Raw genomic sequence first — 13,008 nt, 5'->3', positions numbered from 1 at the left:
ACCTCTGATCTTTTAAAATGCAAAGCAGTGGCAGATTTCAGCAAAATTAAAAATACATTGTGACTGTCGCTGAATTCCTTTCCATCAGATAGGATGGAGGGAATTACCTCCCTCTGTGTATTCCGCAGGTGCCTGTTCCAAGTATCCCAGCTAACGTTCATGAGGGTGGAAAGTCTGTGGAAAAGCCTGATGCTATCTTCTCCCAAGAGAGAGATCCTAGATTTGCCGAGATGTTTGCTGGAATAGCTGCTTGTAAGTGAATGTCTCTGATGTTTAATTTTTAATACTGTGTTAAGCTTGGTTACATGATGTGGAGCACAGCTTCGAGAGAATGAAGAGAAACTACAACATGGCAGAGACATTTCCAAGCAACTTCAGTCTTCAGGACATTTCCTAGAATTTGCCTTTAGTTGATATTTCCGCTAAAGATGATAAGGCGTAAATTCAAAGAGGGAAAGACAGCTTTGGTGTCACCAGAGATACCTATTTTTGATTCTCTTTTCATTTCACAGGGGCACCTTAAGCAGTGTTCGTAGATACTAAACATACTGAGCAGAACTTGCCATTTCTGAATATATATTTTCCTTCTTAAACAGCAGATGTGAGTTCTCTCTCTAAATAGACATGGATCAAGAAAGTTACCGTGTAGTCTTAAGACAGACATGCAGTTTTTTATCAAATCTCCAGCTTTTGCATTGGTCTTTTCAGAGGTATATGCTGCCTTGAAGTGTAATAATATACTTGTTTTCTGGTCAGTTGAGGCATCTCCAGTTATGTTACCTGTTGGTGAGTCCTTGCTCTTTTTCCGACAGTTTTTGAACTTCTGGCAAGTTCTTAAAAGGGTGATGGGAGTCTCAGAAATAGTATATTCTTCTGTATGTCATGAGAATTACTGTGAGGACAGAGCCCTTAGTGAATGCCCTCACCAAAGGATTTCCCAGCCCTTTCCTAAGAGGTAGCATCCAACTTGTCAGTCGGACAGAGTGACTCAACTAGCCCCAACTTACGCTGCCTGTTGCCCTAAGAGGCAGAAGTCATTGAGGAGAGTGGCAGCTGAAGGGGTCATCCGAAATATATCTGTAGGAAACCATGCTCATTAATTCCACTGCTCATGGAAGAACTCATTAATTGTTTATTGTTCTTAACTGTCCTCACTGAAAAAGAGAAGTTTTTACATTTGTTTTAAATAAATCAACATGCAAGTGTCACGCAGTGCATGAAGGAAACGACCCACAGGGTTTGACTCCAGGGGAGTTGGGAGATGACCTCACTGCATTGGTTTCTTATGTCTGGCTTGGCCTTTTCGAATGGAGAAGGCATTGTAACTGCAGGATAGACTGGATATTCTGTCCTCCTGTTGCTAGGACTTCTCTGTTATTCTTGTTCATACTTGTCTGTCTACTCTAACAGTGAAGTCAACAACTGAGGCCATAAAAGGGGTCCATTAGAAGGTAGCAAGACTCCAACCCTAAACACCAGAATATGTTTTTCCAAGCAAGAACATCTTGCTTTTTGGCTGCCTTATTGGCTCTTTTTCAGGCAACTCTCAACTGTTTGTGGGGATGGTTCAGTGTTAAGGGTCTAGCAAGCTGTGAGGTTATGTTCTTGGAAATGCCATTTCTCTTTTCATTCTTATCAATTTACAGGCTGTGCTTTTTTTGGGACATTCAGCCTGTCTGAATTTCTCATGGGAGCTGTGATCAAGGTCTTCTCTGAATGATAAAAAGAGATGGTTCACAGTTAGAGAAGAGATACGCTGTCCAAAACCAATATTGACAAACCTGCGTGCCGCCTGCAAGACATTTGCATTATGTTGATACCCGATCTCATGCTCTGCAAAGTTCTGTAAAAATACAGGTTTGGCATAGGGAGATTGTTGCCATAATTGCATGCAGTGGCCACACATAATTAAAAAACAAAACTGGGGAGAGGAAGCCTGGCTTCACAGATTCATGCAAGTGCCTTGAAGCACGGGATGATGCAGTTCTTACAGAGATCTTTGTTCTACAGGCAGAAACACTGGTCCTGCTGGGAGAAGGGCATATCAATGACCAGTACAGTGATGGGGTGTAGCGAGAAACAGGTCTAAGGATGCAGGTAGAACACCAAAACAAAATAGGTTTTCAGTGCTGTACCAAAGGTGAGACCAGAGAAGTAACGTGTAAAGTCCTGAGTGGGTATACAGCTGGGAGAGATGTGGTACAGATTCAGAAGCTAAAGAGCATTTGAAGTAACTTGGGAAAGAGATTTTAAAGCCAGTTTGGCTGCTGGTGATTAGTTTAGCGTTCCCTTTGTCTTGGCCTTGTCCTGCGGCACAGACCCTGGTAGCTGCCATGGCAGCTCTGCTCCGCTTGAGGAATTGGAGTTCATTTAGGGCACTCTCAGTTTTGCTGGTGAGTTGTTCTCAGCTATCTAAAGTACCTGCAGGATTTTGACTCTCTTCCAACCCTGAGAATTTTGTATTCCTGTAAAGGGTGGCCTTAGAAAATGGGAGATCTCATGCAAGAGTGACATTACAGCAAAAAAAGGGAAAGTCATCCGTCTTTCTCAGAGATATCCCAACCCATTCTCAGTTCTTCCTGCTGCATATGCAGCCTTCTCTAGACCTTGTCCCTGTTTCTCCTTGGGTTTTTTTTTTTGTATGAGAGCGTAGGTTTGCAGCCCAGACTTGGTGTCTGTGCTGGGCAATATGTAGCCAGTGATGAATGTCTACAAATTTCTACATTGCAGAGGAAAAGCAATGACAGCTTGCATCAGTGGCATATGTGCTCCTTCTCTGAAGCTCCTGTGAGGTAATTTGAGATTACTTTTTCCTTTGGGAAGGCAAGCCTAGGTTCTTGTTAGGAACGCAGCATAATAAGAATTTAGGTAACAGAAGAGTTGGTGTGTGTTGGAGGCCTCCGATGAGCCATGCTCACAAGGTCTCTAAAAGCTTGGATAAACTAAAAAATACTTGTATTACTTGTGAGTTGAGTGGTCCTTGTGTCCAGGAAAGCATCTTGTGAAATGAGTGGGAATCTGAAAAGAGCGAAGGGGAAAATGAGGAGGCAGACGTGATTTCTAGGCCTGTCAGAGGTGTGTAGTGACAAGCAGTTGCAAAGCCATCAGCGAGTTGTGGGGTGTTTTGCACTTGGAGGTAGTAAGGGAAAATGAGGAAAGTGAATAAAGGGTGGTGGAGCAGACCTTTAAATTATTTTAAGATAAGTAGTAGTAGTGAGGTTTCCCTGGACTTTGGAATAATCCAGTGCCGGAAAATTAAATTAAGGGACCAAATGGCATCGTTCACCCGATCACGTTTCATTCAATTAGCGATTGATCTCCGGTTGCCACATTAAGAGTGGACTATAAAAGTTAATGGCATCTCCATGTGCATGTTACTCACTACACTAGTCTGTCTTACGCCCCACTGGGATGCTTGCATCCTATTTCATGGCTCCCTCAAGCCACATACAGGACAGCAAAATCCGTGGGAGACCAGCATGTTGCCTTGCTGCAGCTCAGGTGCACAGGTCTGGCAGACAGCAAAGTGCCTCCAGCCCCCTGCGAGACCGACCTGGAGGCAGGGTCTGCTGGGTGGCCCAGGCTGGTGGGTCTGGGTCTCTGCTGGGCAGAGCTGGGTGCTCTTCTCCAGCTGCCCCGGAGGGAAGCAGGCTGTCAGCTACATAGGACGGGGGCTCTTTGATGCCATTCCTTGGGGTGTGTAACCCGTCGAGGCGTGGGCCCTCAGCCGCTACCGCAGTGCACAGAGGCTGCAATGACAGCAGCAACCCTGGAGGCCTGCTTCTGGAGCCAGCGAGGTACCCTGGCCTGAGGGGACCCCGGGCAGGCCACAGGGGTGCACGTGCGTCAGACCCGCTTCGGACCAGGCCTGTTCCCTGTGGCATTCCTCCATTCCCCCCCGGCAGGCTCTCCCATCTTCCTTGCAGAAAAGCTTTGTTCCCCTTCCCAGTCTGTAGCTGGGACCCGCGCACGCATCCCTCCCTGCCTCGGCCGGGGCCGCTCTCTGCTGCCCATCCCCCTCACTGCCAGCGTGGTCGGGAGCAGCTTCCAGCGGGCACAGAGACGGCCAGGGCTGCGTGGCTGGAGGGCTCGTACCAGCGTTATGTTCCATGCGAACAATAGCTTTAATGAGGTACGTCCTGGGAAGAGGGTATGAAGTAGACACGAACCAGCTGTGCCTCTCGTTTCGTACCGAGTTGCCATATAGCCCGTTTGTGCCGTTTTTAATGTGTTCCACAGGGCTTCTTCATAAATCTTTAAGAAGGAAAGAAAAATCCCTCCGGCGTATGTACATTGCAATTCTCTATTAAATAATTTTGCCTTTCTTTTCTCATCCCCTAAACATTTCTCTTTCTGTGATTTGTTTTGTAGCAGATAAAAAAATGATGGCGTCGGCATCCACGGCAGGAAACCAGCAGCTTTACTCACAGGGAAGCCCGTTTCAGCCAGGACATTCGGGGAAGACTTTCAGGTACTGTAGTCCAGATCCTGAATGTCTCAGTTTCTGTCTGAGCGTGGGGGACTGTTACCCTTTGATCTGGTGGAAACAAAATCAACCTAAGGTGCAAGGGCTTTCCTTACATGAAGGAACTTTGCTTCCTGTACACTTCAGTGGTACATGATGTCTCAGCACTGGGACTAGGCTTACAAGCTGTGAAGATTTGGATATCTCTGTTAAAAATAGTGGTTGGTGAGTAGGTGCTTATTGCTGCAGTGATGTAATTGGATGAAGCTAATAAGCAGCAACAGATCATAAAGGGAAATAAATCTGAGAGGTGATGGGACAGGCTCAGAGATCGGAGGAACATTCAACCAACCTAGGAAGGTGCAAAGATTTGTTTTGCACTTACAGCTGTCAGTACTGCTGATGGCTGCACTGAAGGGCATCAGCGTGGACACCTTATTAAAGGGAAGATTTTCTTATTCAGAGGGTGTCAGTTCCAGGTGTTAGAAAACATCTGCAAACTATGATTTTATTTAAATCAATGTGTTCTTAAAGTTATAATTGCTGATAGTGTCAGTGAGGAGAAGTAAAGTCCTCATGTGTGTGTTTTGTCAAATTAAAACCAAGAATAACTTGGGGAGGTATATGACAGTAAATTAAAATGTCTTTTAATTGGATATTGTGTGTTACTGTATAATTGACTTGCCATCTTGGGGTCTGGCATGTGTTCTGTTCATTGCCTTTGTTAATTCCTGATGTTTTAACTATAGCTTTTTTCCTACTGCTGTTGTATTACATCAAGTAATGACACATCTGCTAGCATTTCCACCCTTGACAAACTGTTCTCCCTGAATGCTCTCCAGGCTGGTCCATTTGGTCACTGAGCCCGGGCAGACTTTAGGCACTGTTTCGCAGGGTTCAAAGTACGTATGCCAGATGCAGCCCTGTAGACGATGGGACTTACCAGTCCAGCTGAGAAGGTGCTGGCAGTCGGGCCAGCCCTTCCCAGCAGCTGTTCCGAGTTCAGCTGGATTTAGATGGACTTTCTGGACCACTTTTCCCTCTTCGGAGACTCTGTGGTAGTAAAAAATAAAAATAAAATTAAAAAAAATAGAAAGCAAGCACTACAAGGAATTTCTAAACACACCCTTTGCTTTTAGGCAGCTTAAGCAAGACAGAATAACAGCTCCCATATTCACATGCCTGACGTGTTTTGCTTACCACTCCGGGAGGGATTTTGTCAGCCTTCTCGGAGGATTCAGATTCCTCCATCCTCTCTGCTCAGCCCTGTTTACTTCTTTTCCCAATCTGCTCTCTTCTTTCTCTGTAAAATGATTGTGAAAGCAGACAATAGGGAAGAGATTGGAGAAAAGAACAAGCTGTTTCAGTCGATGCGTGAAAGCATTTTTATATGTTGTGTCTTCATTTATATTCATTTATATATGATGTGTAAAAATAATAAATCTATATTCTTGTATATAAAAATATATACAAACACATTCACAATGTGTGGTGATATAGATTCAATTGTTCAAGACTTCCACGAGAATAAAATGGTAAAGTGGAGCAGTCCTTCGTAAAATTTTCCTTCTAGTTAGGAATTTCTGGGAAATTTCTATGTAGTGAAATTCAGTAATTGGGAAACAGCTAACAGAAACAAGTTCCTTTGGAAATACTTTTTTTTTTTTTTTTTAATTCCAAAGCTATTCCGTTAGTTTAAGTTTTTGTCTTGATTATTCTGTTGCCTGGCTATGTAACTGCAGGTTCTTTTTTAGCATCAGTTGGTGAAAATAGAAATTAAAAGTTCAAATTTTTAACATTAGCATGCACTTCTTTATTTCCCAGGCAGGAAACAAACAAAGAAGTACTTACAAGTATCATCTTTTTATGCATCTTCATTTAGGATGGCATTCAAGCAAATGCTTGAATACTGTTGACTTTAAGTACAAATTGAAAATTAAGTACCTGCCTGAGTCCTCTCTGCAAGCAGGTTTTTTTAGTGCATTAGGTACTAAAATAGGATGGAGCTTAATGTTTATGCACTGTGTTAGACAGATTTTATCCTTGCAAGCCCTTTCAAAGAGTTTATAGAATTAAAAATAATTTTGCCCTTTGTGTCTATTTGAACTGGCATTTTAAAATGCCAATATGTTTCATAGTTTTGTGATGGTTTTAAGTAATTTTTTTTATTAAGACAGATTGAACAATTAGTTTTAATGTAATTATCAAAATTTCCATATCAGTAATACTATTTGTGCATCGAGGATTTATCCAACAAATAAGGCACTGTTTCTGTTCCTTTAGTTCATCTGTGGTCCATGTGCCTGGTGTGAACGACATCCAGTCGTCTTCATCAACAGGCCAGAATCTGACGCAGATATCTCGGCAGCTCAATCAGAGTCAGGTTGCCTGGACAGGAAGTCGCCCACCGTTTCCAGGACAGGTATTGATTAAAGGTGTTTGATTTTCATGGTCATTAATGATTTGCAATCTCTGTGCTTTTTACAGAAGAATTAGTAAAGCCCATTTGTAACATGATTAATGTACTTTGTCATTATTATTTGTGGTTGGAGAGAAATCCCTTCCCCCAGTTCTGTTCCTTGGCAGGTTACAGTAATTTGAGACAGCTGCCCTGTGCGAAACTACATTTAGTTTGTAACAGTGTTTGTAACAGTGGCAGTCACTACGCTGACATAAATCTCAGTGGAAGGTCTTGGTCCTGCACTTGTTTTTAAATGTGCCCTGAATGAAACAGAAGAGGACAGCTGTTAGGCTTTAGTATTCAGCCGTGCATTGAATCTTGCTTGGGCCAAGGCCTGGCACACAGCGATGTTACCCACAGTGAGCAATATTAGAAGAAAGGGGCACATTCAAAGCCAGGCATGAATTCAGAGCAGAGGCCAATTAGCCTCTTGCCCCCCTGTTAGCACTGCCCAGCGTAGCTCACACCATGTTGTGTGCTGAGAAAGCAGCGCATCCCTCCATCAGATGCCCTGCGCTTGGCAAGGTTAGCCCAGAAATCACCTCTTGCTCTGTGTAACGATAAAAAAACATGTTTTGAAACTCTGTTAAAGACAAAGAATGCAAAATAGTCACATTTGATCTATAATTAATGTTGGTCTTAATCACTCTTGACTTTCCATTGTTTGGGAGGATAGAGTGGTATGTTGGGGCAGGCACTAAATACTTTTTCGGTAACTGAATTGTTTCCACATTAATCACTGATTCTTCCCAGCCCTCAGTGTGCCATGGTTACTGTCACACCTGTTTAATGAAATCCAGTCGTAACATTAAACTTTAATTATATGGAGGATGCTAAAAATGAATGAAAAAAACTTATCCCTCTTACTGTCCAAATTCTGTCCAAGTCAACAGAGTTTGTGTGTGAGTGTAGGGAAATGGGAATTCATTCAGCCATCGTAAATAAAGTAAAATAGAGTTAAGCCTTGCAGAAGTGCCATGTCATGCCCTCACCGTCATTGTGGAAAGCTTTAGATATGTACAATTTCTTAGCTTGGAATGGAGCTGAAGACTTAATAGTCTTAATAGGGTCTTCACCATGTTATGTGCCTGTTGGGATCTGTTCTCCTCCCGCAGCTCCCCTGTGTTTGTCCAAGAGAACAGCTTCACTGGCATGCATTGATTGCAAATAACAGCTCACATCATTAGAAGTATCCAGAGATGTAATCACCTTTAATTTCTATTCGTGGAATTGGTTAGGCAGTGAGTTTTTCTTGGGACCGCTGGATTTGGTTTGTAAGCAGATTCTGTCTGTAGCAATATACCTTGCTGTAGCACATGACTTTGGAGGAGACACTTCACCTGGCTTAGTCTCAGTGTACATGTTGTGCATGTTTCAAAGCAGGCTTGTAGTGTGTAATCATTTCTGTAACATTCTTGCAGATCCTATGACGAAGCCATTATGTAGATGAAAATGACAGCAAAGTGGTTTTTAATACCCCTCAATTAACTCAGCTACCCGGTTAAAGCAAAGTTAGGCTGTTTCTTCTGTCTTCCCAAGGGCTGGTGATTCACAGTCCTTCCCAAGCCTTTTACAAGGCAAAATAATGTTGCTGCCTGTGCTTCTTAGGCAGGGAGAGAAAGCAGCTCATTAGCTTTGGAACTTCTTTGACCATTTACCCCTAAGTGCTGGAGACTGGTCATCTGAGAACTGCATATGTGCTGCAAGACATTCAGATAGCCGTGATTTTACTGTGGCACTGCAAAATGAAAACACCTGGCAGATAAAGGTGAATTCTTTATACCTGTTCAATTTGAGATTAATCCTTGTAATAGAGGTGAAGGAAGTCATGTTCTTCCAAGTAGCTCGGATATTGAGTACGTGCGAGTTAATTAGCGGGAGAGCTGGAAGTGTTGGTTTATAGTCTGTTGTGTTCCTTATGCAGCAATAAGTTGACTTCGACAGAGATGAAACATGGCTGAGACAGGAATAACATGCCTGTTCACATCTGCAGAGGTTATTTAGTCCTTACTTTACATTGTTAAAAAGTGAGCCTGCTGTGCTGTTCCTCAACAATAAAACTCATTTCTTTCTCTTACCCCTTATTCTTCAGCAAATTCCATCTCAGTCTGGCAAGGCTCAATCATCTCCCTTTGGGATTGGAACAAGTCACACCTATCCAGCCGATCCGTCGTCATACAGCCCCCTTTCCAGCCCAGCCACCTCTTCTCCGAGTGGGAATGCCTACTCTAGCTTAGCAAACCGAAGTGCCGGGTTTGGTAAGTTCTAAATGCCATAACACAGAAACGCACAGAAAAATGAAACTCTCCAGCATTAACGTCATTAAAAATCCTCCAACCTATTATTTCGGTGGGTCAGTTGGGAAGCCCAGGGGCTGAGAGGGTTTTGCTTTCTCCTGTTGACAGAGTGGACCGAGATGACCTGTTCCCTCCGTGCTGCTTCTCCTCCACACACAACACACTTCAGAATGTTGTGACATTTTATGGTAGGAGGGCTTTCCTCCTGCTGCCAGTAAATGGTGTCAGGAAGTTCCTTACATCACTAGTACTACACGTCCTCCCAGATTATGGTCAGCAGGTTCAATTTCTTTTCACTTCTCAGGAGAACACTTAAATGGCACAAATTTACATTCTTTTCATTTTTCACCTTCCCTGACTGCATGCTGCTGTCCTCTTGCCCAGAGATGGCTTGTTGGAGTTTGGCTGGAGACAGGATTTTTTTGTACCCCAACTACTACTAACCTCATCAGAGTAGGTGCCATGTTTTGAAGTGGTTTTCTTTTCCTATTACATGCTAATTTAGTGGCTTTCAGACTATGACCCAGTGGGTGACCCCTTGGTAAGTTTTTTGCACTCCACCAGCAGATTAATACTCCACATTAAAAAAATTTCGAATCCATCACTGATAAACACACATAGAGTCCAGGAAAAATGTTGCTGGCCGGTAACAATGTGCAATTCCAAAAAGCACAGGTAGCAGTGTGCTAATGCGTGCCGTTTTGCTCTGGTCCCTTGAGAACAGACTCAGGGCAGATCTGTTGCAGATCAGCCTCACGGAGCACAGACCTGCGCGGCGCTGCCTAGAAAAACTGCACGGAGACGGAGCTCTGCCCACAGAGCTTATTCGTGCCTCCATTTCCACCGCGCTTTGTGCATTTGTTTATGAGACAGCCTTGTATTTCAGGCCTAAGCTACTTGGCAAGAACCCTTTCACCTAATGAGAAACATTTCCTGACCTACATCAGTTTGGATACTATTAATAACACAGAGACAAATGTCTTGAACCTCTGGCTGGCAGTAACCATTTTGCTGAAAAGAAGCATCATTTGCCTTACTGAGTTAATTTCACTATCTTGTTCTGAAAAAAAAAAACCCCAAACACCAAAACAAACCCCAAAACTCGCAGCTTTCTTTTAAAGAGTAACTTAGATGAATTTTGTTTTGACCCATGAAATGGCTGCAGGGTTTCTGAGTCAGCTGAATTACTGGTTGTGGTAATGTCAGTAAGGGAAGAGCTGTAATTACCTACTTCAGACGTGATAGAAATACATCACTGCAGCCTGTTTACTTTCCTGTAAAATGTTCACTTTAACTGTTTTGCATGGTTTAGCTGGTAGCCAGAAGGACTGGATTAAGCACATGTTTCTGTATTTTCTGAAGCCATGACTGTGAGTAGTGACTGGTTTGACGTGATCCAGTCTGGCTCTCGGACACCTGACGTAGCACCCGTGTGGAAGGTTGGCACGGGCAATTTGGCATCCTTGGCAGAGAACCTGATCTACCCAGCTTGGTTCTCTGCAGTGAGGGAAAAAGAGGCAAAACCAGGAGTTGTTATATAGGAAAAAAACAGGAAAAAAAGTTTGGAGGAGGAGCATAAGCCTGGTGCCAAGCTTTCTAAAATTCTGATTCTTAGAAGGAGGCATTTTGGATAATTTTCCTTCAATTACTTACAAATTTTAAACATTTGGGGCCAGTCTCTAGAAATACAGGGTAAAAAGAGTCCAGCTTAAGTGTGATCTGTGGCTGTGCCCATGAAAAGTGCATGTGTAATAGGTGACCAAATTAATGTGTGTGGCATCATGTTTGTTTCTGGTAGACTATTTAGAAGAAACCCATCTCCCTAAAATCATCGTTCTAAGTGTATTTACCATAAAACCTTGCTGTTCACGTTACTCTGTGGAATTTAAATGGCCTCAGACTTTTAAGAAACCATCACCATATGAACAGGATAATAATTTGCTGTAAGATGCATGTTAAATAAATCATTTTGCAGCTGTAATATTGGAGGACAAAATAGTCCAGCAAACAACGTTCTGCATTTAATACAGCAATGTCTGCATTTAATTCAGCAGGGCTGTTGTCTGTTGATCTTACTGTTTTTACATCTGCTCACAAAATCGGAAAACGTGCTGCTTAGATGAGTCGGTAACCCTGCACCCACTGCTCTGCAAGAATGAGTCTTCCAAAGAGAAAGAGCATTCAGAAGATGCAGTTTGTTTTTTAAGTGAAATGGCCAATATTCCTTCTTTGTGACTAAATAAAAAGGGGGAGGGGGGAGCATGCTTGAAAACTTGTCTTCCAGTGCCTGGCTTGTGGTGTCACTGTGCGATTTGCTGCGAGCTTTGCTCTGGGGTTGGCTCCCATCCTGCAGTCCGGGCTGAAACTCCCTTTGGCTTCACCCTACAGGGCTGGCTGGCAGTCAAGGCCTTGTTTCTGACACGGGCGTTGGTGGATGAAGCCTCAAAAGCAGGCAGGCATTTTGAAGGAGCTGCTCACTGACTTCTGCCCTTTCTCCCCCCGTCCAGCTGAAGGTGGGCAGAGCAGCAGCCAGTTCCAGGGGAGACCTTCCGAAGTCTGGTCCCAGTGGCAGAGCCAACATCACAACCAGCAAAGTGGCGACCAGCATTCGCACCCGCAGCCCAGTCAGACCGAGGTGTTCCAGGTGAGGAGAGTTCAGGGAGCCCCAAGGCCCTTTCGTGGCCTCTCCCTGCTGAGCTGAGGAACCGTGGCCCTCGATGACCAGGGTGCTGGCAGAGCCTGGAGCCATTACCTCTTGCTGCGTGCTGCCGTAGGTTTGCACTGCTATTAGCTGGCATTAGCTACAGCTGAGATGGTTTTGTTTTCTGACAAGAACAGAGTATATGCTGATTTAAAATGCGTTTTCCCTTCGCTTTGCACCCTATACTTAGAACTTGTGCGTTTTGCAGGGAAGCCATCAAATAGTCCCAGATAGAGTGTCTTTCTTATCCTGGTACTGGCCTCTGAAGTCTCAGTTAAGTCCAATTAGACATCAATGTAATTCTCTTTGATAGCTCAGGCAGGAGAGGAGTCTGATACTGCATAGAAGATACTGGCCAATAATTTTTTAAGGTTAAACCCAGTCAGATATCAGATAGCTGGTAAACAATCATCTTCAATTACCTGATTTTGTCATATTAAGTGTAATTTTGGGCCTTCGCTGAGATGGAGTGGGACTTTAAGAGTTAACTAATAAAATCTCTGTCCTTGTATAACTTGTTTTTAAAGTAGATCAAGAAGACAGTTTGCAACAAAACAATGCAGATAAGTGCAGAAAAGACAGTTCAAGCCCCAAGCAAGGTTTAGAAGTGGGGCACTCATTATCTTTTAGAAAGTAAATTCACCTGCAAGACTGGGCTGGTGCTCAGCTGCTTGCAGGAGCGCTGCAGAAGAGACCTTAGCCTGAAAATATTCCTGTGTGAACAAACCATTGCTTAACGAGGAACAAATAACATGACTACATCTGGGATAACTACCTGTCTGCACGCTCCCACCCCGTGGCGCTGGCAAGATTAATCTGTGGCGTCTCTCTCTGTTAGCGAAGTTTAATCACTTTGCACGTACTTTAACCCAAGAGCATGTCCAGGGTAATTCCGGTGGAGCTGGTGGCAGCGTGGTTCGATGGCCCGCAGAGACACAGGGCTCCAGGCACCGTGCCTGTGTCTCGGGCAAGCACTGTGTCCCGGTGGACATCTTAGGAAATTAGTGGTAAGGAGGGCCAAGGGAGAAAGGGAGAACTGGGCTCACCTGCAGAGCTCTTGGAGGTGACTGTGCATTTGGAGGGA

The 13,008-nt window shown here is 43.9% G+C and overlaps 1 protein-coding gene across 7 annotated transcripts in view; it reads left to right on the top strand.

Annotated features, from left to right (window-relative positions):
* The window catches only part of ARNT2 (aryl hydrocarbon receptor nuclear translocator 2), a 106,135-nt gene that overhangs the window by 87,271 nt on the left and 5,856 nt on the right, over positions 1 to 13,008 (top strand). For 6 of the 7 annotated variants that reach the window (XM_075431477.1, XM_075431479.1, XM_075431480.1 and 3 more), the window contains 5 exons: positions 129 to 252; positions 4,372 to 4,471; positions 6,749 to 6,887; positions 9,019 to 9,184; positions 11,731 to 11,867. In XM_075431477.1, coding sequence (XP_075287592.1) covers positions 129 to 252; positions 4,372 to 4,471; positions 6,749 to 6,887; positions 9,019 to 9,184; positions 11,731 to 11,867 — 666 coding nt within the window. The remainder of the gene's footprint in view (positions 1 to 128; positions 253 to 4,371; positions 4,472 to 6,748; positions 6,888 to 9,018; positions 9,185 to 11,730; positions 11,868 to 13,008) is intronic. The other variant, XM_075431475.1, reaches the window with a different exon arrangement.

Source organism: Opisthocomus hoazin, chromosome 10 (assembly GCF_030867145.1).
Source record: "Opisthocomus hoazin isolate bOpiHoa1 chromosome 10, bOpiHoa1.hap1, whole genome shotgun sequence".
Classification (NCBI taxonomy): domain Eukaryota; kingdom Metazoa; phylum Chordata; class Aves; order Opisthocomiformes; family Opisthocomidae; genus Opisthocomus; species Opisthocomus hoazin.
The sequence above is the reverse complement of the archived record's forward strand: the minus strand, read 5'-3'. Positions and strand labels throughout refer to the sequence as shown.